Source organism: Nyctereutes procyonoides, unplaced genomic scaffold (assembly GCF_905146905.1).
Source record: "Nyctereutes procyonoides isolate TBG_1078 unplaced genomic scaffold, NYPRO_anot_genome, whole genome shotgun sequence".
In the NCBI taxonomy this organism is placed as follows: domain Eukaryota; kingdom Metazoa; phylum Chordata; class Mammalia; order Carnivora; family Canidae; genus Nyctereutes; species Nyctereutes procyonoides.
The window spans coordinates 16,951,515-16,977,673 of NW_026575135.1; the positions used below are offsets into that span (position 1 = coordinate 16,951,515).

The 26,159-nt window shown below is 37.6% G+C and overlaps 1 protein-coding gene across 2 annotated transcripts in view; it reads right to left on the reverse strand.

Moving 5' to 3' along the window:
* The window catches only part of TMEFF1 (transmembrane protein with EGF like and two follistatin like domains 1), a 118,788-nt gene that overhangs the window by 53,571 nt on the left and 39,058 nt on the right, over positions 1 to 26,159 (reverse strand). For both annotated transcript variants that reach the window (XM_055302522.1, XM_055302520.1), the window contains exon 2: positions 4,258 to 4,367. In XM_055302522.1, the coding sequence (XP_055158497.1) occupies positions 4,258 to 4,367 (110 nt within the window). The remainder of the gene's footprint in view (positions 1 to 4,257; positions 4,368 to 26,159) is intronic.

Sequence of the window (26,159 nt, forward strand, 5' to 3'; positions counted from 1 at the left end):
GTCAGGACGCCTGGGTGGCTCAGCAGTTGAACATGTGCCTTCGATCCAGGGCATGATCCTAGAGTCCCACAATCGAGTCCCACATCGGGCTCCCTGCATAGAGCCTTACTTCTCCCTCTGCCTGTGTCTCTGCCCCCTCTCTCTCTCTGTGTGTCTCTCATGAATAAATAAATAAAATCTATTTTAAAAAAAACACTCTCTAAGGTAAATACTATTGAGTGATCTAGTACTTGATTGAGAAATTAAAACACCTACAATTGACCCTTAAACAACATGAAGGTTGTTGTTAGGGATGACAAACCCCTGCACAGTCAAAAACCCATGCATAACTTTTGAGTCCCCAAAATCTTAACTACTAATAACCTAATAACCTACTGTTGACCAGAAGCCTTATCAGTAACATAAACAGTCAATTAACACACATTTGGTATGTTAGATGTGTTATGTATCATATTTTTACAATAAAGTAGGCTAAAGAAAAGAAAATGCTATTAAGAAATCATTTAAAATAGAGAATACATTTACAGTACTGTAAAAAATCCATGTATAAGTGGACCCACACAGTTCTAGCCTGTATTATTCAAGGGTCAACCATATATGCTTATATAACACACAATATTTCTAGAAGGAAATACAATTAACTTATGTTGCCTTTGAGAAGAGTAATCAATAGTCTGGAGTGAAAGGAAGACATTTTTTCATTGTATTATATATCTTCTTATATAATGTTCAACTTGTTTAATATGGACATTTATTACTCTTTGAAAAACATAAAAACAGTACCTACATCATAGGTTCTCATGAGAGTTTATGAGTTATAGAGACTTTTATACATATATACATATATTTTTTTAAAGATTATTTATTCATGAGAGAGAGAGAGAGGCAGAGACACAGGCAGAGGGAGAAGCAAGCTCCTCATAGGGAGCCTGATGCAGGACTCGATCCTGGATCCTGGGATCACAACCTGAACTGAAGGCAGACACCCAACTGCTGAGCCATCCAGGCGTCCCTGTACATATATATTTAGAACTGTTAATGGATATAATGCTCCTCATAAGCAACATGTAAGTACTCAAATAGTGTACTGTATATATGTACATATATACTCAAGTACATATGTTTACAAATCAAACAAGGGAAAAAGAAAATACTCCAAAAAATGGGCAAAGAATATGAAATACTGATTCATCAAATAAATGATCAATAAATATATAGCACTTTTTCAACTTCTCTAATAATCAAATGAAATTTTTTTAATTTTTTTTTTGTTTTACTGATTTACAGAACTTAAAAGGATTAACAAAATCCACTACCAAGAGGCCAAGGGGAAACAAGCAGTCAGATATGTTGCTATTGGTAAGAATGTTATCTGCACATGAGCATCCCATTGGCTCAACAATTTTCACAGCAAGGAATTTAACCTAAAGAAATTTAAGACAGTTGGAAGAAGGAACAGCTTCAGTCTTCCCAATACATGGGTGACTAAAACACCAATAAGAAACCTACAATCTGGGATGCCTGGGTGGCTCAGTGGTTGAGCGTCTGCCTTCGGTTTAGGTCGTGATCCTGGGGTCCTAGGATCAAGTCCCACATGGGGCTCCCTGCAGTGAGCCTGCTTCTCCCTCTGCCTATCTCTCTGCCTCTCTCTGTGTGTCTTTCATGAATAAATAAAATCTTTAAAAAAAAAAGAAACAAACATCTCTATGAATAAATAAATAAAATCTTAAAAAAAAGAAAAAATCTTTCTGGATTAAAAATCTACAATCTTGGGATCCCTGGGTGGCGCAGCGGTTTGGCGCCTGCCTTTGGCCCAGGGCGCGATCCTGGAGACCCGGGATCGAATCCCACGTCGGGCTCCCGGTGCATGGAGCCTGCTTCTCCCTCTGCCTGTGTCTCTGCCTCTCTCTCTCTCCCTGTGTGACTATCATAAATAAAAAAAAAAATAAAAAAATAAAAATAAAAAAAATAAATCTACAATCTTTCTGGATTAAAAACAAAAGATAGAGTTCAGGGCAATCAGAGCCACTAAAAAGAAAAACTCAGAAAGGAGAGAGTCTGAAGAGACTCCAGATTCTGTTTATAAATTCAGATCAAATTTCTGGCTGACTCCCAAACCACTCATGGGGCTGACTCCAAGTAGCCCAGCTAAGGCTAAAAGCAATGAACTAATATTTGTGTTGCTTCCCACGACAGTTGAGTTCAGCCAACGTAACGGTTTCAAAAGTGACAATACTCTTCAGGGGAATCTAACAGAATTCAAACACCTTAAAATATCATTCACAATGTGTAGGATAAATTCAAAATTACTCTAATACAAAGAAAAAGAAAAACATAATCCATTCTCAAATGGGAAATCAACAGAGATGATCCCTCAGATGTCCTAGATGCTCAAATTAGGAAAGATTTAAAAGCAGAAATAGCATCTATGCTCAAGGAAAATATTCCTGTAATGAGTGAAAAGACAGGAAATCTCAAGAAATCAAAATTATAGGGTGCCTGGGTGGTGTAGTCAGTTGAGTGTCTGACTCTTGGTTTCAGCTCAGGTTATGATCCTATGGTCATGAGATCGAGCCCCACACACTGGGCTCCACACCAGGCATGGAGCCTGCTTAAGATTCTCTCTCTCTCTCTCTCTCTCTCTCTCTCTCTCTCCCTCTTCCTCTTCCTCAGCCCCTCCCAATCCCTCCTTCTCTCTCAAAAAAAAAAAATCTGAAAATAAAAACTCATTGGATGGACTGAATGGAGAGGACAGAAGAAAGGATCAGGGAAACAGACCATAAGAAATTATCTAACGTGAAGAACAGAAAAAAGTAAAAGTCCACAAGGGCTTATATACACTATGTACACCAATACCTTCTTTTAAGGAAAGAAAGCCACTTTAGTTGCTATCCCTTTTAAGAGGATTTGGGGTGCAGGGAGGGAAGACAGACACAACACACTAGCCAAAACATTCATTGCATGAGTAACCATGTAGGGATGGGCACAAGGTCGGCTAAAGCCATGTCAAAGGTGACTATTGTGAGTAAATAGTGGATTGCAAAGTCCCTTTTGACTAAGAAGAGCCTGTCTACCCTGACAATAGTATAACTCCCTACTCTTCCTCTGACAGTTTATAGTTTTCAAAGAGATTTCATATGTAAGCTCTCTAATTTTGATTTTCATTACAATATCATAGAAAAGGATAGAAAACATGCCTTCTCTTTTCAAATGGATCATACAGGAACTTCCTGAGGTGATAGGGTTACTAGAAATACTGTCCTATGCTTTTATCCCTAATCTCTGTATCCTTTCCTTCCCTTAAAATCCAAAATGGTGGGTACAATTAGAATAAGATCATGAGTGGAAAAAATTCCAGTTTCTTCTTTGTTTCATCTCAAATCCTGAATCAGGGACCATCTCTCCTGAGCAATATTCTGAAGCCAGATTATAATTTAATCACTACAGTAAAAAGGAAGAATTGAATGTAACACATTTCCTTTCTTTTTAGCTTTTTTAAGAAACAGAATCACAACTTAAAAGAGCATCTTAAAAGCAAAGATGTTGGTTTGAGGTTCCCCTGTCTAATTTATCTCTAACCCTGACCTACCCTGAGGCACCAAGTCAGCCATATTCTTTGGCCTAAAAAGATGAGACAGCAGCAAATAAAAAAGGAAGGGAAGAGCATAACACACAAAGAACTTGAATCCCTCTGTTACATACACACTTGAAACTAATGTAACATTGTGGGTCAACTATACTTAAAAAATTTAATGAACAGGAAAAAGACTACAAAGAGAAGGAAAGGAGGGAAAATGCAAACTTTTTGGGGAGGGGAGACAGAGGGAGAGGGAGAGAGAGAATTTCAGTCAGACTCCCTGCTAAGCATGCATGGATCCCATGTGGGGCTTGATCCCATGACCTGAACTGAAATTAAGAGATAGACATTCAACCAAATGAGCCACCTAGGTGCCCTCCCAAAAATGTCAACATTTTAAATAAGAAATTCATTTCCTTTCAGTGTAAATTAGAACTTATATTTGAATAGAACTTTAATTTTTTTCCAAAGCATCTTCACACCTATTTATTGCCAGTCTGTCCTCTTAACCCAAGGAAAGAAGTATGGAAGGTACAAATAATAGTACTTCATCAATAGTACTTCACCACAAAAAAAACTCAGTAGACTGTGAACCCAACTTCTTTCCAGGGTTCTTTTTTAATTTGAAGAATGTAGAATAAAATATTAAAAATGTAAAATTGTTCAATAAGTTTCCTCACCTGAAACTGACATGCACATTTCAAACCGTCCCCATCTTCTTTACAGACTCCTCCATATTTACATGACGATTCATCACAAACTCTTACATCAGACTCCCTCACATTTAATTCTGAAAAAGAAGGGAAAAAATGTTTCATATATGTACATATATAAAAGGAAAAAAAAAACTTAAAATGTGTTGATAACCTCACTCACAAGTATAATAATATGACATAACATACAAAAAGCAAGTCCCATAGGACACAAAATGTTCAAAATTCCCCCAAGGAGAATCTTGCAGAATAGTATGCCTAACAGTAATCCAAACTAAAATAAAACTCAAATTTTCAGGATTCCACAGAATTCTCAAAGGTAAATCTACAGAATTTTTCTACTTGGCCTGCCAAAAGCTTAAGACCGTCTTCTTACTATTGTCTTAATACCACAGATTATTTTTCTTTTTTTTTTTTTAATTTCTATTTATTTATGATAGTCACACAGGGAGAGAGAGAGGCAGAGACACAGGCAGAGGGAGAAGCAGGCTCCATGCACCGGGAGCCTGACGTGGGATTTGATCCCAGGTCTCCAGGATCACGCCCTGGGCCAAAGGCAGGCGCCAAACTGCTGCGCCACCCAGGGATCCCCCACAGATTATTTTTCTAATAGATTTTTAAAAAAATAATCTCTATATCCAACATGCGGCTGAAACTCATGACCCCCAGATCAAGAGCTGTGTGCTCTATGGCTGAGCCAGCCAGACACTCCCTTAGATTACTTTTCTAAGGATTAAGTTACTTTTAAGGAGAACAAATAAGGATAACTAAAAGAAATTTTAATTCTTTTGCTACCCAAATAAATTTCAGATGATCATAATTCACTCTAGACAAACAAATTATAAAAGAATTTATAAAGTAAACTTGAATTTCACACAATACAGATACATATGGAACATTTATGTGCACAGAATTTAAAAGATTAAAAATCTTACTCTTAAAATTTTTAAATGACTAATTTAATTATACTCTACCAGGGGAAGCAGAGCCAATCAACAATACTAGCATTCTGTGGTCATTTCGTTCCTGCTCCAAGACCATTGGTCCTGCTCTGGATCTATCAAATTAAGCTTTCTAGAATCACACAGAATTGAGTGGAAAACACCATAAAGCAATTTTTATATCCTCCCTATTGGGAATGAGAGATACAACAACAAACAATAAACAATAAAATGACAGCAACAATAGCAAACAAAAAACAAAAGATTATTTTAAAAACTCAGCCCATTGCAGAGGTAAACAAATGAGACTAGGGACAGGAAGGCCTCAGTTTGTTCTGACTCCGTCACCCAGTAGCTGAGGGACTCTAGGAAGAGCACAAGGTCTCCTGCAGCTGTGGCTCATGATGAGGTAGGTCTTGGCAAACAGATCTCAGAGAGCATTTCTCCAGCAGTCCCCCATCCCTGGTTATTTTCTAGTTCTAGATTTCAAAGGAGGACCCAGTGGACTGAGTCAAGAAAGTTCTGTATCTAGGGACACCTGCATGGCTCAGCGGTTGAGTGTCTGCCTTTGGTTGAGGTTGTGATCCTGGGTCCTGGGGCGAGGTCCCACATCAAGCTCTCAGCAGGAAGCCTGCTTCTCCCTCTGCCTATGTCTCTGCCTCTCTCTGTGAGTCTCTCATGAATAATTTTTTTTTAATTTTTTTAAAAAAAGAAGGTTCTGTATTTAGTCACATCTGTCCTGGTGACATTTCATTGCCTCTCTTTGCCCCATTTGTTCTCACTGCTCTGCAACAGTGTCTTGGGTCTCCCACTCCTCCTAGCTGACCCTCAGAGGTACTGGCAGTCAAGTACCTAAATACCCAAGGGAGTTAAGTCAACATTACCTATCGGAAAAACCACTCTCAACCAAATACTATACCACAACTAGGTGTAGTATACATCTATGTAACTACAGGTTACAAATTTTTTTCTTTTCCTTAAATGAAACTTAAGGTATTTGAAAAAAAAAAGACATGAGCTGAAACTTAGGAGGAAACTATTAGAGCTATTTTGTTGTTCTCACTGTTTCACAAACTATTTCAGGCACAGATGATCATCCTTTTATTCTTTCATCTTGGCCATTTGGTTATGGAGGCTCTATGCTCTTGGTTTCCCATATCTCCCAATTTTTGCTTATCTTTCTTCCCCTTGATGACTTGCATTAGCACTTGAGGCTCAATCCTAGGTGTGGGATTTGCTTTTTTTTTTTTTTTTTATCTACCTACATTCCTACTGGGAACTTGCACAAGGTCCAGTTCCAATTACTATCTAATATATGTACATCTTGAAACCTAAGGAAGATTAACTAAATATTAATAAAGAACTGCTCTGGGGAAGAGAATAAGAATGCATAATATCTTTGTTCAACTACAGGCTTAACCAGTTTTAGGGGCCACAGAAATAAAAATAATTGTACAACTCAAGAAATAAAATTTAGCACATTTTTCCTCCTTTTCTTTGTACCCTTAAAGTTCAAACTGGGTTCCAATACAATCAGACATATAAAATAAGAATAAGTAGTTTTTATTCTGTTTATGGGCCAAGATTATGCTCTGAGTTGCTCTGAGTTACTCTGACTTGCTACTCGGGCTTGAGATACTTTAAGGTATTGTACCTATTGTATTTTAAAAGTATGATGGGATTGCAGTCTAGAACCTAAATCATCCCTGTCACTAAGATTCACACATCTCTGAAGACTGAGTTTGTTCAAAGCATCTGTTTGCATGAGGTACTAAGAAACATTCTGGCACAATAATCATCCTTACTAAAGAGAGGCAGAAAAGCTTGGCCCAATAAACAAAGCTTGAATAGGAGGAGTGGTCCCATGCACAGGTTGGTGTCTATCACTTGGACTGCTCCCCTAGCCCAGCCCCAAGAGTTCATCATCAGAAGAGCCATAATGAGAAACTAAATAACAGCTTTCACTAAAAGCTTTGAAACAGCAGATATGAAGAGTTCTGCTTTGATGTCCACACAAGGTATAATAGCAGGGGAGAATAGAGGATGGGATACTTCACCAGCCCCAGCATCAGCATTATATGTAGCAGGACAGCACAAGGCCAAGGAGATAATCAGGCACAGAGATACACCTCTGCTATTTAGGGGCAGCAAACATGGCAGGAAGAAAAAGATGTGCTATGTGGTAGTGGCCAGAATACATTAGTGAGCCCACATGAAACAAACACCCTTTGGTGACTCCAAGAATAAACTTAGGGGGGAGTAATTTGGGGAGCTAGAGATCCTACATTAATAGGTAAAGGTAAAAGTCATGAAATTCTGATTGCGCTGGTTATTAGTCATGTTTTATTTTATGCCTATCCTGTTAATAAATGTATGCTATTTTCATGTGTATGACGTGTTAAATGTGATTATTTAGTTGATCAGGAAACAATTATCTACTATATATCTAACACTATGCTAAAAAAATTGGGACACAGAAAAATATATAATGGAGTCTACGATTCTTGCTAACATATGGAACAATTAGTGATGAATTCAATAAAGTCTAAAGGAGAAAATGCTGTTCTACAGGCTATGATTGCTCTAGGAATTTCAATAAGTAGGAGATAGAGATAAAAATGGATTTGAAGCAGAATATACAGTGTCAAAGATGGCAAGACTTGCACTGACATTGAAAAATTAGTAAAACATTTTGGCTGATTATAAAACTGATAGAATATTTTTAAAAACTAATATAGGATCACTATACAGAATTTAGAAACAATTTTTTAAATTTTTTTATTTAAAAAAAACTATTCTTTTAAGATTTTATTTATTTACTCATGAGAGACACAGAGAGAAAAAGAGAGGCAGAAACACAGACAGAGGGAGAAACAGGCTCCATGCAGGGAGCCTGATGTGGGACTCGATCCCAGGACTCCAGGATCAAGCCCTAGGCTGAAGGCGGCGCTAAACCGCTGAGCCACTGGGGCTGCCCTAGAAACAACATTTAAAAGGTAAAGAATGTTTTAGGGGCGCCTGGGTGACTCAGTCAGTTAGCATCTCCCATCAGCTCAGATCATGATCTTGAGGTTCTGGGATCTACCCCACATGGGGCTTCCTTCTCCCAGGTGTCTGCTTCTCCCTCTGCCCTCCCCACCACTCATGCACAGGCATACATGCACTCTCTTGCTCTCTCTCAAATAAAATCTTTAAAAAGGTAAAATAAAAATAAAGGAATGTTTTCATTGCCTACAACATATAAAACTAAAAGAGAATTTTCTTATCTAGAAAAATAATAGAAGTGAAAGTAGACACAAATAAATAGTACACATAAATATTAATATCAGTGGTTCCCTAATTATGCCCCTTATGAAAACTGGTGTCCTAGAGTGTACCTTCATTAAAATCAAATAAGAACTTCATTTTCTCATTTGCAAGGGAAAAAAAGTCAATGGAAAGAATTTTCTCATTTTAAGAGTTTTCTTTCACATATTTCTTAAACCTTCAGTATCTGAGATTACTTCCTTGCTAGTTAACAACAAAACTAATGGTCCACAAATAAGTAAAGAATATTAATAGAAAAAATCCAAGTGTTTCATGAGAACACAAGATCACGAATCCCACAAGCTCATAAACATACATTTTAAATTGTTTTGGTACTGCGGCAGTCACAGCTAACTGCCTACCCTGTATCTATTCTTACTTCATAGACTACCTCAATTTTGTTCAGGGAAGCAAGCTCAGCTAAATAATCTGTATTTCCCAGACTCCCTTGCAATGTATCACAGTTCATACATAAGCACTGTCCCTTCCTCCTTCATTCTTCCATTCTGTCCTGCCTGGAGAGTAAAAGCGTTGCCCAAGGTTGTAGTCATCTTACATGTACAAAGATGAAAGCTACAAGCTAAAGATGGTAGACCAGGACAACAGCAAGAATATGGAAAGAGAGAATAATTATAGAATCATCACACCTATCCTGGATTTCACCCATTCAGACTTAACTGTTATAAGAAATAAACAAACGTATAAATTAAAAAAGCCCTTATCATTTAAGCCACTTATTGGTCAGATCACTGATACATGTAATAAAACACAAACCTGACATATTGATTGCACACAAATTTAATTAAGATAAATACTTCTAAGCAAAAGTCTTAAATAATTTGGTGCTACATCATCCACATGATAAATTTATCAAGACCATCTGACTTCCTGATATTCTTACTTCTCTCACAAACTGAAAACCAATGCCTTAGCTCAAACTCAATACAGAAGGAATTCTATTTTGGGATCATCTTCTGAATATTATTTTTTTTCAAGTATTTAATATAGTACCAGGCATCAAGAGGGCACTGTACTACCTGTCAGTGATGAGTATGATTACACAGCTGCCTTCCTGAACCCAAAATGGAAATTCAGCAAAACAGATGAGCCATTATAAAGGCCCTCAAACTTCAATTCTTCAAATAGAAATATTTTACACAAAGAAACACTCTGAACGGTGGCTCAAAACAAAAATATTTTGTTCTGGTTGCAAATGTGCCCATCATACGATTTTCTAAATGTAAAATTCATCTCAATTTTTATTAAGATCTCAAAGCTAGGAAACAATATACACAAGAGGAAGGAACTCTGGGAAGCCAGGATGGCTCAGCGGTTGAGTGCCTGTCTTTGGCCCAGGGCATGATCCTGGAGTACAGGATCGAGTCCCACATCAGGCTCTCTGCATGGAGCCTGCTTCTCCTTCTGCCTATGTCTCTCTCTGCCTATGTCTCTCTCTCTCTCTCTCTCTCTGTGTGTGTGTGTGTGTGTTTCTCATGAATAAATAAATAAAAATCTTAAAAAAAAAAAAAAAAGAGGAAGGAACTCTACTCACTGTGAACCTGAGCTGCCAAAATCCCCAACTATCAGCAGCAGTAACTAGGTTCAGGCTACAGTTCAAAATGAGACCCTTTAGCCCTCCAGAATGGTACGACCTTTCTACCACCCCTCCATTAAATAGAAGGCAGTCTGTGGAATCTTGTGAGAGAGCTAACACCAGTAAAGAGCCAAAACTGAAAAAACTTTGTAAGATGTTACAACAGAACTCAGGGCTTCTCAACTTCAACACTACTGACATCTTGGGTTAGATAATTCTTTGCTGCAGGGGCCATCTTGTTCACTGGAGGACTCATAAGTATTTTAGCTCCAACCAGGAGAGTTGTCTTGTGCTTCATCCAGCCCATGTGTTTGTTATTGTAATTACACAGTTTCAACATTTCATAAGAATGAAAATAAACTGTTAGGAAAGGATCCCCGGGTGGCTCAGCGGTTTAGAGCCTGCCATCAGCCCAGGGTGTGATCCTGGAGACCTGGGATCGAGTCCCACATCGGGCTCCCTGCATGGAGCCTGCTTCTCCCTCTGCCTGTGTCTCTGCCTCTCTCTCTCTCTGTGTGTGTCTCTCATGAATAAATAAATAAATAAAATATTTTTTAAAAATAGATAAATAAAATAAACTGTTAGGAAAACAAAACTGAATGCTATAGAAAGACTTAAGGTGAGTTGCTTTTAAAGAGATGCTATTGCATTATGTATAGGCAAGAGAAAAATCTACAATTCTGCATCCACAAGTCTTTAAGTTCTTCTAAAGGGATTAAAACTAGAATTTATAACCAATGTATGCTTATTCAAGAAAGGGAAAATCCCAACTATTCTCAAAGATAAATTCTGGGCCCTCTTTCAAAATAGTGTTTAATAGGGGCAACTCAGTGGCTCAGTCAGTTGAGGATCTGACTCTTGATTGTGGCTCAAGTTCTGATCTCAGGGTTTGAGATCAAGATCCTGGTTGGGCTCCATGCTGGGGGAAGTCTGCTTAAGATTCTCTCTCTCCCTCTCCCTCTGCCTGCCCCCTGTTCTCTCTCTAAAAATAAAAATAAAAAAATAAAAAAACAAAAACAAAATAGTATTTAATAAATCTATATTACGTTTTTAAGTTCAAATAAAATGTTGCATGAATTTATAAAACATTTTTTGACTGTCTACTTTAAAAACTTTCTTGATTAACCACTAACTACAACAATCTTCAGGCACCAAGACAAGGCGGATCCTACTAGGTATAAAAATGTTCTGCCCTCAGTCATCCCACTGTACCCTCTCATCTTGCTTCATCTCTCTCAGCATTCTCATCCACTTGCACTACTTCAGTCTCCAACTGCATTAAAGCCATCTCATCTGCCATTTCCAGTCCTCAGAGCACCGCAGGGGGGATGTCCTATAATGAATGCGAAGTACTTATCAACATGTGGGCATCTTTAGTTCATCTCTAGTTGATTCCTTATTGACTCCCCACAGGACATGTTCAAACTCTTTACCTTGTTCTTATTTCTTAAGAATAACCTCATTTCAATGGGTTTATACACATTAGATGTTAACAGTATTTCCTTTTTTGGAAAAACACACCAATCCAAACTGACCGGATCCCCAGCTGGATGGTTTCACTCACAAAACAAGGCAAGAATGTTCCTGACCCCGTATCCAACTGTTTATGAGAAAATTTCTCTGAGAAAAACCACAATCTCTACACTGTAAACAGTAGAAATATTTAAATACTTTAAATATCCCACACCAGAAAACGGTGTGGTACAGCCAAGGAATACTGTAGAGCTGTATATATTATGTGGTAATATGGAAATATGTTCATAAATGTCAAGTGAAAAAGCAGAAGACAAAACTATACACATGCACTATGATTATGTATAAAAAAACACATATAAGAAAACCCAGCCAGAAAAAAACAAAAATGGTTAAGGGACTGTGTTTATACCAGTTGAGCAATGGATGATACTCTCTTCAAGTTTCTATACTGGTTATATTTAACAGGGAAAAAAACTCCATGTGATTTCAAACCCAACCCCAGAAGAGAGTCTGCTATTCTGGACAAAGCACTAGTTTGAATGTAGAGAAGGGCCAGGTTCATATGCTAGTTCTTCACCTTTAAAATAATAACATCTTCCCTTCCTTAGATATTGTAATGGTTAGATGAGTACTAAAAAGCAGCAGTGCCTAGAACAAGTAGGTATACAATAAAAATTTTCTTTCTTCCTTTCTCCAGACCAATCTAATGACACAAATCACTGAAAATACATTTCCAGGTAAAAATCAAATAATAGATTTAGTAAATGTTGACTTGAGACCAAGCAAATGAGATAAATTAGAAATTAAATTCTCTTCAACTTGTTTATTAACCATATTATGATAGTTATCTTCTACCATAAAAATATAAGAGGGAAAATAAACTGTACTCAGTATTTCATGATACAAAACCAAAAGTAGTTTACATTAATATTAAAAAGTATCAATGATAGAGATGACTAAAACTCTCTAAGCTATATTTAACAAAAGAAATTTCACATATGCCACACAATTATCTGACTGGTATTTTTCATCCCATTCTACATATTACTGCCAAACCACCCTTTGTTAAGTACCATTTTGAAAGTGTCAATCCTCCACCCAACACCTACAATCATTCCCTGCTGCCTCAATTCTTAATGCCTCTGCTTCAGGCAAGGTGATGGGAAGGACAGTCTACTACAGGATCAGAAAGAAGAAAAGAACCAGATCCTGAGCCAGGTATTAAAGGTACTCTGGGCCTTTCCAGAGTCCTAATTATAGTTTCCAAACTGGAAAACTCTCTCCTCCTTTTTCTGACTAGCTTGGCAAGCCTGCGTGCTTTCCCTCTTGCAGATCCATAAACTGTTATATTTCAGTTATTAAAAAGAATGATGAAGAATCTCCGTACTTCCTAATATAACACATTAAGTTTTTTAAAAAGCAGGTTTTTTTAAATGTATGACACAAACTATTTTTAATGTCTATATATAAAAATCTGAAAGGTATATACATAAAAATATGAAGCACAGTTATCCCTTGGTAGAATCTGAATTTTCTTCTTCATTCTATATTTCTCTGAACTGCCTGAGTTTTATAATGAACTTGTATTACTTCTTAAATCAGATAAAATAAATATGTGCTATAGCATGTAAGAATCCTGAAAAAATTATGATACGTGAATGAAGCCAGGCACAAAAGGCCACATATTGTATGATTCCATTTATATGAAATGTCCAAAATAAGTAAATCCATAAAGACACAAAGTCTATATGGCTGCCACCTGTGGCAGATAGGAGCAGATTAGTATTAGGGTTGACTATTAATAGATATGGAAATTCTCTTTGGGGTGGTGGAAATGTTCTATAATTATACAGTAGACAGTAGTGATGGTTACACAACTTATTGAATATATTAAAAACCACTGAACTACATACTTTAAAATGGTAAACTTTATACTATATGAATTATATCTCAAAAAACATAATTTTTAAAATCAGATAAAACAATCCTATTAAAATTTTTTTCATGAAACAAAGAAAAATGAACAGGCATTATAATTTGATGTCTAAGAGGCAGGCCGCCCTAAGACAATACTGCCTAGATCAGTACCCTGGCTCTGCACTGATCAGCTCTGTGCCTCACTAATTTGATCAGCTCTGTGCCTCAGTAATTTAACCACTCTCTACCTCCATTCTCTCACCTGTAAAATGGGGATAATAAAAGTACCTATCTCATAATGTTGGCAGAGAATTAAATAAAGATAAGGAAAGCACTCAGCACTACATGACACATCATAAGTGCTATACTGTTAGCTTTCCTTATTATTATTACACCAGCACTGGAGAGGCTATGGGAAATGAGCACTCAAACCAACCATCAAAGTGTAAATCAGTAGGGATCCCTGGGTGGCGCAGCGGTTTGGCGCCTGCCTTTGGCCCAGGGCGCGATCCTGGAGACCCGGGATCGAATCCCACGTCAGGCTCCCTGTGCATGGAGCCTGCTTCTCCCTCTGCCTGTGTCTCTGCCTCTCTCTCTCTCTGTATGACTATCGTAAAAATAAAAAAAATTAAAAAAAAAAATTAAAAAAAAAAAAAAAAGTGTAAATCAGTAGAACCTCTCACAAAATAATGTGTTGGTATATAATGAATTTTATTAATATTTATCCTTTAACTCAATAATTCTATTTCTAGGAAATTACGATAAGGAGAGAAGAAAAAACATGTGTATGGATGCATGATTGTTAACAGCACTTTTTTTTAAATTTTTTTTTATTTATTATTTATGATAGTCACACAGAGAGAGAGAGAGAGAGGCAGAGACACAGGCAGAGGGAGAAGCAGGCTCCATGCACCGGGAGCCCGACGTGGGATTCGATCCCGGGTCTCCAGGATCACGCCCTGAGCCAAAGGCAGGCGCCAAACTGCTGCGCCACCCAGGGATCCCAACAGCACTTTTTATAACAAAGTAGAAAACGGCCTCAGTATCCATCTGTTGGGAATTAATTAAATACATTATTGATGAAATACTAGTAGCCATTAAAGTATATAGTAGAAACACATAAACTGATATGGAAAGACCAAAATCCATGGTGAAGTAAAGAAGAGCAGGTTATAAAACTACAGGGCTATAATCCAATTTATATTTTACAACATACACATATTTACACACATATTTTAGGATTTTTTTTAAGATTTTATTTATTTTTTCATGAGAGGCAGAGACACAGGCAGAGAGAGAAGTGGGCTCCATGCAGGGAGCCCAATGTGGGACTCGATCCTGGGACTCTGGGATCACGCCCTAAGCCAAAGGCAGAGGCTCAGCTGCTGAACCACCCAGGCGTCCCATATTTTAGGATTTTTGCAAGTAAAATTAACACATTTTCTCCATCAAAAAATTTTAAATATCAATAAATAAATCTAAACACAACAATATCACCTTCTGGTTCAATTTCTAGCCACTATTCCTTAGAATTGCAACACTAAGTAAAATAGGAGGTAGCCAGAATCCAGGAAAGTCACCCACAAAGACAAAAATCTACAAAACAAGCTACAAGTTGGCAAAGGAAAACCTAAAATTATTTTAAAAGCACATTTAAAAAGGATTTCACAAAACTCTGCTGCATTAGGAAGAGTTCCAGACTTGTAGTTCCAATTATTTGATTAGATAACGCTATGATATTGGGCAAGCACCAAATCTCTCTCCAGTTCCCTGGAGTAAAAATCTCTCATAGAATTTCAAGGAGTAAATGAGATCTTTACAAAAGAGCAATGGAAACTATACAGGATACTTTTCCTCTTTAGACGAAACAACCCAAACTAAAACTTTACCTTTTTTTTTTTTTTTAAAGATTTTATATATTTGAGAGACAGAAGCAGCACAAGCGGGGGGCGGGGGGGCAGAGAGTGAGGGACAAGCAGACTCTCCACTGAACGGGAGCCCCACACAGGGCTCGATCCCGGATGGGGCTCCAACCCAGGGTCCTGGGATCATGACCTGAGGCAAAGTTAGACACTTAACTGACTGAGCCACCGGAGCCACTCCCAAAACCAAAACTTTATAAAGACATAATCACAACCCCAGGACTGTTGTAAAATAGTGAAGAATTCAAAACAAAACAAAACAATCCCAGGTCTAATTAAATGGTAATCACGAAATACAATCTGAAAAAGAAGGGACCAATAATGGTAAACACATAGCACCACCTAAAAAATACCTTAAACCACTTTAAAGAGAAAAATATATGAAAAAAATAAACACAGGACACTACACACAGACTAAACTGACTTGTGAAGAATGAGGAATCTAAATGTATCATTTAGACTATAAACAACTGAACTGATAGAGAAATATCAGTAATACAGATTCACTTGCAAAACAGTATTAGATGAAAGCTAACAAGACCAACTAAACTTAAAAATCTCAAAAGTCTGGGATCCCTGGGTGGCGCAGCGGTTTGGCGCCTGCCTTTGGCCCAGGGCGCAATCCTAGAGACCCGGGATCAAATCCCACGTCGGGCTCCCGGTGCATGGAGCCTGCTTCTCCCTCTGCCTGTGTCTCTGCCTCTCTCTCGGTCTCTGTGTGACTATCATAAATAAATAAAAATTTAAAAAAAAAAATCTCAAAAGTCTGGATGTTATACTATGTTATCAAATTGAACTTAAATTTTTAAAAAATTCCCAAAAGAGGGACACCTCAGTGGCTCAGTTAGTTGAGTGACCAACTCTTGATGTGGGCTCAGGTAATGATCTCAAGATTATGTAATCGAGTACCACATGGGGAAAAAAAAATCCCTGCTCAGCAGGGAGTCTATTTCTCTCCCTCACCCTCTGCCCATCCTGCGCTCACACTCGCTCTAAAATAAATAAATAACACTTTAAAAAAAAATTGGGGGTACCTAGGTAGCTTAGTTGGTTAATTGTCAGACTTTTTATTTTGGCTCAGGTCATTATGTCAGGGTCAGGAGATGGGAGTCCCTAAGCATCAGACTCTTGATGTTGGTTCAAGCCATGATGTTGAGGTCAGAAGATGGAACCCTCTGTAGGCTTTGCGATCAGCAGGGAGTCTGCCCTGAGATTCTCTTTCTTCCTCTGCCTCCCCCACAAATAAATAATTTTTTTTAATCCCAAAAGGTGATCTCACTTATGAACAAGATCACCAGATTAAACAGAAAATGCCAAAGCAAATATGAATATCAAGAAAAAAGTTCAAATTTTTTATGGTATAAAATGAAGCAATTACAGCATAAACACAGGAGAATGGCAATCATCACAGATTGCTTCTTTGTATCTTTCTATATTCCTCAAGTTTTTTACATCAAACAAATACTGCCTTTATAACAACAAAAAAAGGTGTGAGTTTTTCTTTTTAACCATAGAAGAGAAAAACTCAGAATATCTGCACAAAAATAAGAGAAATGGAGCTGTGGCTGAAAACATAATACCTGTCAAAGTTTCTGAAGGCAGAAGAATGTGTTAAGAACTTTAGAACCTGAAATGACTTTTCAAAAAATGATGAGACAACTGAGCCATGAAAAATACATGACACCTGTAAAAAAGAAATCTATTCAAATAGTAACAAAGGAATAACAGTAAAGCATCTAATAAACTCAAAGCAAATAGTGAGAGAATTTTAAGATTTAAACAGAATTGCAAAGTGTATGAGAAGAGAATGTATGCCAACTCCTAAATGCTCATTTATCCCATGAGAGAAGCTAATAATGGAACTAATTTTAAGAATAATGAAAATAGTTCTGTTAAAACAATGTTTCTAACAATGAAAAAAGGGGGAAGGGGGGAGAAAGAGGAAGGGGATAAATGGGTTGACATTATCTCCCAATCCAGATTAAAAGAAACTGAGAATATAAATTCCATTAAAGAAACTACATATACAAGGGAAATAAAGGATCAAAAAAAGTGAAATAATTGGTTATAATAAAAAAAAAAAAGACAGTAATAAGTGTTGACCAGGATGTGGAGAATTAGAACATTGCTGGTGAAATGTAAAATGGCACAACCACTTTGGATAACAGTTTGGCAGGTTCTTAAAATGTTAAATGTAAGGTTTACCATATGACCGAGTAATTCTGCTCCAGTATAAACCCAAGGGAACTGAAAACATGTCCACACATAAATTTGTGCATGAATGTTCAGAGAAGCGTTATTCGTAATAGCCAAAAAGAAGAAAACAACCCAAATGTCTATCAAGTGAGAAATGGATAAACAAAATGTGGTATACATATATATCCATGTATTTTAATATTACTGAAACATAAAATGGGTATGAAGCACTGACACACACTACAATACGGATGAACCTTGAAAATATGCTAAATGAAAGAAGCCAATCACAAAAGGCCACATACTATAGGACTCCATTTATATGAAATGTCCAAAATAGACAAATATACAGCAAAAGGTACATTAGTGGCTGCCTCAAGCTGGGGGGCTGGGGTTTGGGGAATGCTGAAGACTATAAAGTTTCTTTGGAGTAGGACAAAAATGTTCTACAATTGATTGTGGTGATGGTTGTACAATCTTGTGTCTATTCTACTAAAAATACTGGATTATACACTTTAAAAAATGATGATGATGGAGGGTGGCACAAACATAATTACTTCATTTAGTAGAAGTGGGTGGATGCTTATAAAAAATGAATGGTCCTAACATTTAAAAACTAAAAGACAAACACAAATCCAGAAAGGATGGATATCATCATGACTTCAGGAGATACTTTTGTGGAGGGTCTTTTTTTTTGAGAGAGAGGGAGAGAGAGCACATGCATACATATGTGAGTGGGGGGTAAGATGGAGGGAGGTAAAATCCTAAGCAGGCTCCACACTCAGTGCAGAGCCTGAGATAGGACTCCACTCCATAACCCCAAGATCATGATCTGAGCTGAAATCAAGTGTCAGAGACAACCAACTGAGCCACCAAGGCACCGCTATTGGAGATACTTTAAATCTACTCTACAAAAATAAAAATACAACAAAAAATGAAATAAATAAAATTCAATGTATATATCCCAGAGTAACAAAAATATAAGAAAAACTGAAAAACCATCCAAAATAAACCTATTATCATTGTAATTGGAGGCTTCACTATTTCATTAACAGGAGATAACAAAACAAAGAATTAAAAAGCACAGAACTGACAAAGTATAAACTATTCTCCTTGGTAGGACCCAATCTGGCAAGAAAAAAGATTTAGACAGACAGATACATACAGATAGATATAGAAAGAGACTATGATAAGGCAAATGCTACAGTCTTAACTGGGAAATCTGGGTATATTATTGAACTTTTCTCTAAGTTTGAAATTAATTCAAAATAAAAAATGTTAAGTAAAATTAATAGTTATATAATAGGGGACCAAGAAGCCAAGGATATAACACTTTCTTTCTTGGACTACAGGGATCTTACACAAAATTTGTTCTCCTGCTGGGATGCAGACAGACACCTAGTTTTCCTACCAAAAGCTACAAATTCTACAACAGATTTTTTTTTAAGATTTTATTTTATTTATTCATGAGAGGCACAGAGAGAGAAAGGCAGAGACACAGGCAGAGGGAGAAGCAAGCTCCATGCAGGGACCCCAGTGTGGGACTCGATCCCGGGTCTCCGGGATCATGCCCTGAGCCGAAGGCACTCAACCACTGAGCCACTCAGGTGACCCTCTACAACACATTCTTAAACCATAATGCAAAACCACAAAACAAAATATCTGTAACATACCTACACTTACATGTTTTATAAGAATGACAAGAGGAATTTTATCTGAAATGCTCTTGTGGTAAGGAAAAAGACATATAATGATCAGTTTTCACCTAAAGAACTTGAAAGAGAAAAAAATGGAAACTTGAAGGGGAAAAGATGTAATACTAAGATATAAAATTAATAAAGGAAAACTAGATATGATAAAAACATCATCAAAGAGCTTTTCAAGGAAAACAGTATAATCAGAAGCAGGGTAGCCTTCAAATATGAAGAGGTAGAAGGTGGATTCAAGGAAAGGGTTGAAAAGGAAAAGAATAGAGTACAGTGGGAGGTGCAAGGAGCATAGGCAGGAGAGGTCTCCAGCCAGGAAGGGCTGAGCACTGCAGAAATAAGGATTTGCATCTAACTTGGTCATTGTGAATAAAAGGAACGAGGGAAGAAATATATGCACCAATTTGACTCTCTTCCAAACAGGCTCTCCATCTCAAATTAAAAGCAACACAGTTCACACTGCCTCCTACAGCATAAGATCCAGAAGCCAAGGGAGAAAAAGATCAATGAAAGCCTAGCTAGGCAAGGATTGGCAAAGAGAAGTACTCATGCCCCACTGGACAGCTCTGGGTGACTTTTGCCATCTAGAAACAAGAGCCCAATGTTACCAATACCTCCCAAGTTTAGAAAGGGTGATCAAACTCCAGATTTTTAAGGAAAACCTCCAGATTTTTAATGGTTAGTAACCAATGCAATTTTTTTTTTTAAAGATTTGACTTATTTGAGAGAGAAAGTGAGTGAGACAGAGAGAGCATGGTGGAGGGGGGTTGGTCAGAGAGAGAAGCAGACTCCCAGCTCAGCGGGGAACCCAATGCGGGGCTCCATCCTGGGACTCCAGGATTATGACCTGAACCAAAGGCAGGTATCTAATGGACAGAGCCACCTAGGCACTCCCAATGCAAATTTTTAAAACTGTGCAGGCCAAACAAATGCTCTTAGTTCTCCCCATGTCCACAGTTGTCCTCTATCACTGTGTTCCCAGTTTCTTTTCTCCAGATCGCCTTCACCAATTCCAGCCTTTGCTTTCTAAAACCATGATGTTGCTCAAATCCTTAAAGTCTCCCTCTGTCTTCAGAGCAAGTAGCAAACCTCAGCCTTCAAGGCCTTCCACTAATGAGGCAATGTGACTCACTTGCTACTTTTATCCCCACACCCCAAATATCCCAAGATTCCCCCTCCCTGTTTTTTTCTTTTCTTTTCTTTTCTTTTCTTTTCTTTTCTTTCTTTTTTTTTTTTTTTAAGATTTGTCTTTTTTAATTCATGAGAGACACACAGAGAGAGGGAGAGACATAGGCAGAGGGAGACTTGATCCCAGGACCCGAGGATCACAACCTGAGCCAAAGGTAGATGCTCAACCACTGGGCCACCCAAGCACCCCTGGGCCTTTTCCATCACCATTCCCTCGGCCTAGAATACCTGGGTGGCGCAGCGGTTTGGCGCCTGCCTTTGGCCCAGGGCCCGATCTTGGAGACCCGGGATCGAATCCCACATCGGGCTTCCGGTGCATGGAGCCTGCTTCTCCCTCTGCCTGTGTCTCTGTCTCTCTCTCTCTCTGTGACTATCATAAATAAATAAAAAATTAAAAAAAAAAAACAATTGATTAGAATACCTACCCTTCCCAGCTCTCCTCAGTTTCTATGTCCATTCAGTTATTCATTCTACAGATAAATATGTAGAGGCACCTAATTTTGTGCCAGACACTATTCTAAGCACAGTCAATAGGGCAGTGAATAAAACACAAAAATCCCTGCCCTCGTGGAGGTATATAGAGGAGACAGATAACAAGTATAGTAGGTCACACAGGAAAAGTTGCTTGGAAACAGGAAAAAAAGCATTAAGAAAGATTAAGGTGAGAGAGGGGCAGAGAGGATGGAAGTTGGAAAAGGCTGCAATTTTAAGGCATTATTTTGAAAGTGACATTAAAGACCTGAAGGCATTGAGGGGATAAATAACTGGGAAAAGAAGGTTCCAGGCAAAAGGAGTATCAAAGCAAAGCCCTCAGGCAAAAGCGTGCCTCTTGTTTCAAGCTGACATTCTACTCTGTCTATTGGGCCCAACTGAGTGCCACTTACTCAGAGACACCGTTTTTCGATTCCTACAAATCAGAATTATTCATTCCCTCAACACCATACTTATATCTTCCTTAGGGCACCTTACAGTAAAAACTTTCTTTTTAAACATGTATGAGTGACCACTGAGCAATTAATCAAGAGTCAGGTAAAGGAGGAAATAATTTAAAAATGAGACTTAAGGAGCACCAGGGCAGCTCAGCCAGTTAAGCGTCTGCCTTCAGCTCAGGTCATGATCCTGGGATCTTAGGATGGAACCCCACATCAGGCTCCCTGCTCAGCAGGGTGTCTGCTTCTGCTTCTCCCTCTCCCCCCTGCTTGTGATCTCTCTCTCTCTCAAATAATAAAATTTTTAAATTAAAAAAAAGAAACGAAATATACACATTTTGAACTTCACACATCTAAACAAACATTCATTCATTTCCTGTATAGCACCAAATGCAGTGCCCTCCTTTCTTAGGTAAGCTACACCTACAACCTATTAACTACAATGTCCATTTTCCTTTCCTTTAAATTAAGAGACGTAGGCATCTGGATGGCTCAGTGAGGAGAGTACTCAGGGTCCTGAGTTCAAGCTCCACATTGGGTGTAGAGATAACGAAGAGAGATACTTAAAAATACTTACAAATTTTTCTAAGAGCAGAATCCTTTCAGAGATTTATAAGGTTTCCCCAAACTGTTTCAGTTGTCTTGACCACAATCTAATTCACTGAAAGGCAATTCTCTCTCTCTCTCTCTCTAACCTTTATCAAGTCTTTGCAAAGCATTTCATTAAAAGACAACTTTTTGGATTAATACTGCACCAATTTGAGTAATTTTTGTTATTTTATACTCAAAGGATCGCTCGTATAACTTTGAGAACAAACACAACTGATTCTTTCTTGGTAAGCAGAGAAGTATATGATTCACAGGCAAACAAGAGCTAACTTACCAGCTTGAGCATCTGGGTGCTACGGGAATTGGTTAGTATGTTTACTAAGGGAATGTCTAATCCAAAATGCTAAAATCAAACCCAGCAAATGGTCTTAATAGACGTTTTTCCAAACAAGATACATAAAGAGCCACTAAATGCATAAAAATGTGCTCAACATCATTAGTCATTAGTTAAATGGAAATCAAAACCACACTGATACATAACTTCACACCCACCAGGATAACTATAATCAAAAAGACAAGAACAAGCGTTGGCCAGGATGTGGGGAAATCGGAACCCTCATACATTGCTGGTGAAAATGTAAAATGGTACAGCTGCTTTAGAAAACAGTTTGGGAGTTCCTCAAAATGTTATACACAGAGTTACTATGTGACTCAGAAACTATTCCTAGGTATACACCCAAGAGAACTGAAAACATATGTCCACACAAAAATGTCTACATCAATGTTCATAGCAGCATATTCATAATAGATGAAAAGTGGAAATAACCCAAATGTCCACCAACTGATGAATGGATAAACAAAATGTGGTCCATACAATGAAATACTATGCAACCATAAAAAGTACTTAAGTTCTAACACATGCTATAAGACAGATGAACCTTGAAAACATTACACTAATTGAAAGAAGCCAATCACAAAAGGCCACCTGTTGCAGGATTCCATTTATATGCAATGTCCAAAAAAATAAATCCACAGACATTGAAAGTAGATTAGCAGTTGCCAGGGGTTGTGCGGAGAGAGGAATATGAAGTGACTGTTTATAAGTATAGGGTTCGGGGATCCCTGGGTGGCGCAGCGGTTTGGCGCCTGCCTTTGGCCCAGGGCGCGATCCTGGAGACCTGGGATCGAATCCCACATCGGGCTCCCGGTGCATGGAGCCTGCTTCTCCCTCTGCCTGTGTCTCTGCCTCTCTCTCTCTCTCTCTCTCTCTCTCTCTCTGTGACTATCATAAATAAATAAAAAAAAAATAAGTATAGGGTTTCTTTCGGGGTGATGAAAATGTTCGCTCATTAGATAGTCATGACGGTTGTACAATTTTGTGAATATACTTAATTGTACACTTTTTAAAAACTCCAGTGCTGTCAGTGTTCAATAAATGCTTACTAATAGGGGGAATGTTGAGAGAAAGCACAGACGTATTAAACAGAAATTTCTTTATATAGATTTATAAAAGGCTAACTACTTCTGTTAGAATATAAAACCCTTGAAGGCAGCGATGGCCTCTCATTTATTTCCCTTAACATCTAGCATACTAGAGTACCCTAAGCAGGTACTCAATCAAGGTTCACAAATAAATTAATAAAGACCCACATATTACATACCAAGGATCTAGAAGTCCTGATCAAGATTCCACACAGATGTTTAAAAATTCACTTTTTAGTCCCCAAAATTCTGAATTGCCACTAATAAGACACATCTCTTAATATGAAATTCATAACATCCATTTGTACCATCTTTACCACTCTGTCACAGTCCAAAGGACCCACTTCTAATTTCCATGACTTTTATTTATTTTTTTTTTAAATAACCTCTTGGAATAAAGCAGTTCCATGACTTTTAAAACCTACTTCAAATTCTCCACCTTTATATCTATCACCAAATGCCACTAATTGGTCTCTCACTATGTTTTTCCACTTCTTTAGCCGCATTCCTAAGATAGAAATACTCACATAGTTAGCCTCATTTGTTCTTCTCAACCTAGAGTCAAAACGAAGCATCGTCATTATCTTCATATTACAAATGAGGATAAAATGCCACATCTAACATCACCTGGTCCCTTAGGTTCAAAGTTCATCTTTCTTCACATGTAATGTGAAGTCATGTAATTCCAAATTTTTTTCTCTTTGGATGACAGGGAACTTTCTGGTAAGTTATTTTTTTAAAAATAAGTACAAATAAGAAGATCCAAAACACCAAAACAGTAATTATAAAGTCCAGAATGACTGGAGAGCTGAGGCATGAAGACAATTAAAAAAAAGCTTGTTTAGAAAAAGAAGAAATAAACAAAGGACCCAGTGCTTTGGGAAGATGTTGTAATATCAAGAGATGACAAGGACAAATACAGACCCATTCAGTTTCTTCTTTGCTTTGGTAAACATCAAGGAGCTTGATCTTGAAGAAAAGAACTCTCATAAAAGGAAGCTAACATCTGAGGTAAGTGGCATGAAGAAAGGACAATAACAATACACAGCTAGTTCAAAAGAATCTGCATTCTGATCTAAACAAATCACAATCCGTGATACTGAAAAAACTTTAAGATCTGACTGCTGATTATCTAAGCTATCTTGACACAATGCCAGAAGACCAGAAATGTATGCTCAACTTTCAAAAAAAGGAGAAATGCCAATCCAGAAAAACATCTATGGGTAAACATGCCACGTATCCCCTGAAAAAGTCTAGAAATGGGTAAATATGTTTCTGAACATGATAAAATGCAAAAGCCAGCTGGGATCTTAATTAAGGGCAGGCTATACAACATTATCTATCAGATAGGATTATTAAAACGGAAAAAGGGAGAATGATACACACATATACATAACTGATTCTAACAAGACAATCAGACAGAATCTTTAAATAATAGGCTAGTGAACAAAATGGGAAAATGTTGGACAGCAGAAGTTCAAAAATCTGTTAAACTCTACAAGGAGGATGCATAGCTGGCTGAACATCTGGTTGATTAATGTATCAACAACAACCAATTTGGAAGGAAGTCTCCAGTAAAATATCACAGAGCTGCATCCTTTTCCATGATCTAGACAACTTCTATTAAGAGGTTTTTATTCTTAATAAAAACTGATTTTTATTCTTAATAAAGCCACAGACCTGTTCTTCAGATTTGCAAAGGCCACAATACTGTGAGTGACCAAAATACAGAAAGCCTGATAGAATCAGATTCCAGAACAGTCAGAGTTGGCTGAAATGATGATCCAAAATTAAAAGTGAAAATTAACAGGGATTTTTTTAATATTTTATTTATTTATTCATGAGAGACACACACACACAGAGAGAGAGAGAGATAGGGAGAGAGAGGCAGAGACACAGGCAGAGGGAGAAGCAGGCTCCATGCAGGAAACCGGACACGGGACTCCATCTGGTGTCTCCAGGATCACACCCAGGACTGAAGTGGGCGCTAAACCGCTGAGCCACCCTGGCTGCCCTTAACAGGGATTTAACTATAGGAAACAAACTGAGGGTTGCTGGAGGTGCGGTGGGTGGGGGATGAGAGCATTTCAAGTAATGAGCACTGGGTGTTATATGCAACTGATGAATCATTAAACTCTACCTCTGAAACAAATAATACAGTACATATTAATTAAATTGAATTTAAATTTTAAAAAAAATTTTAAAAAGAAAAGTAACAGGAAGTCAAGGCCAGCATTTAGATTTTGAAACTAAAATACAGGAAGGAATAATCTTCAGTTTATGTGGGAAATGCCTGGGTAATAAAAGTGACTACAAAAAAAATCTATGTAAAATCTCAAGATGCATTAATAGATGCCTATGCCCAGATCGGATTGCTACAGTTCTTAAAAAATTACCTTTTTCCATATGAATCATTCTCAGATTTTCATTCTAGAAAGTTATAACAAGAATCTACAAATATCATTTAGTTAAAGCTCTAGCTTTAGACCCAGCTTTATTCACATGAATAGCTTTATTCACATGGATCTTAGCATTAGAAAACATTTTATTTGAGAAGCCTAATTTATTTACATGGATATCAATATATCCTTGAAAGATGGCTAGATATTATCAAATCCAAGTCACTCTTTTAACAGAAGAGGAAATTAAGAAAGATTAAGTAA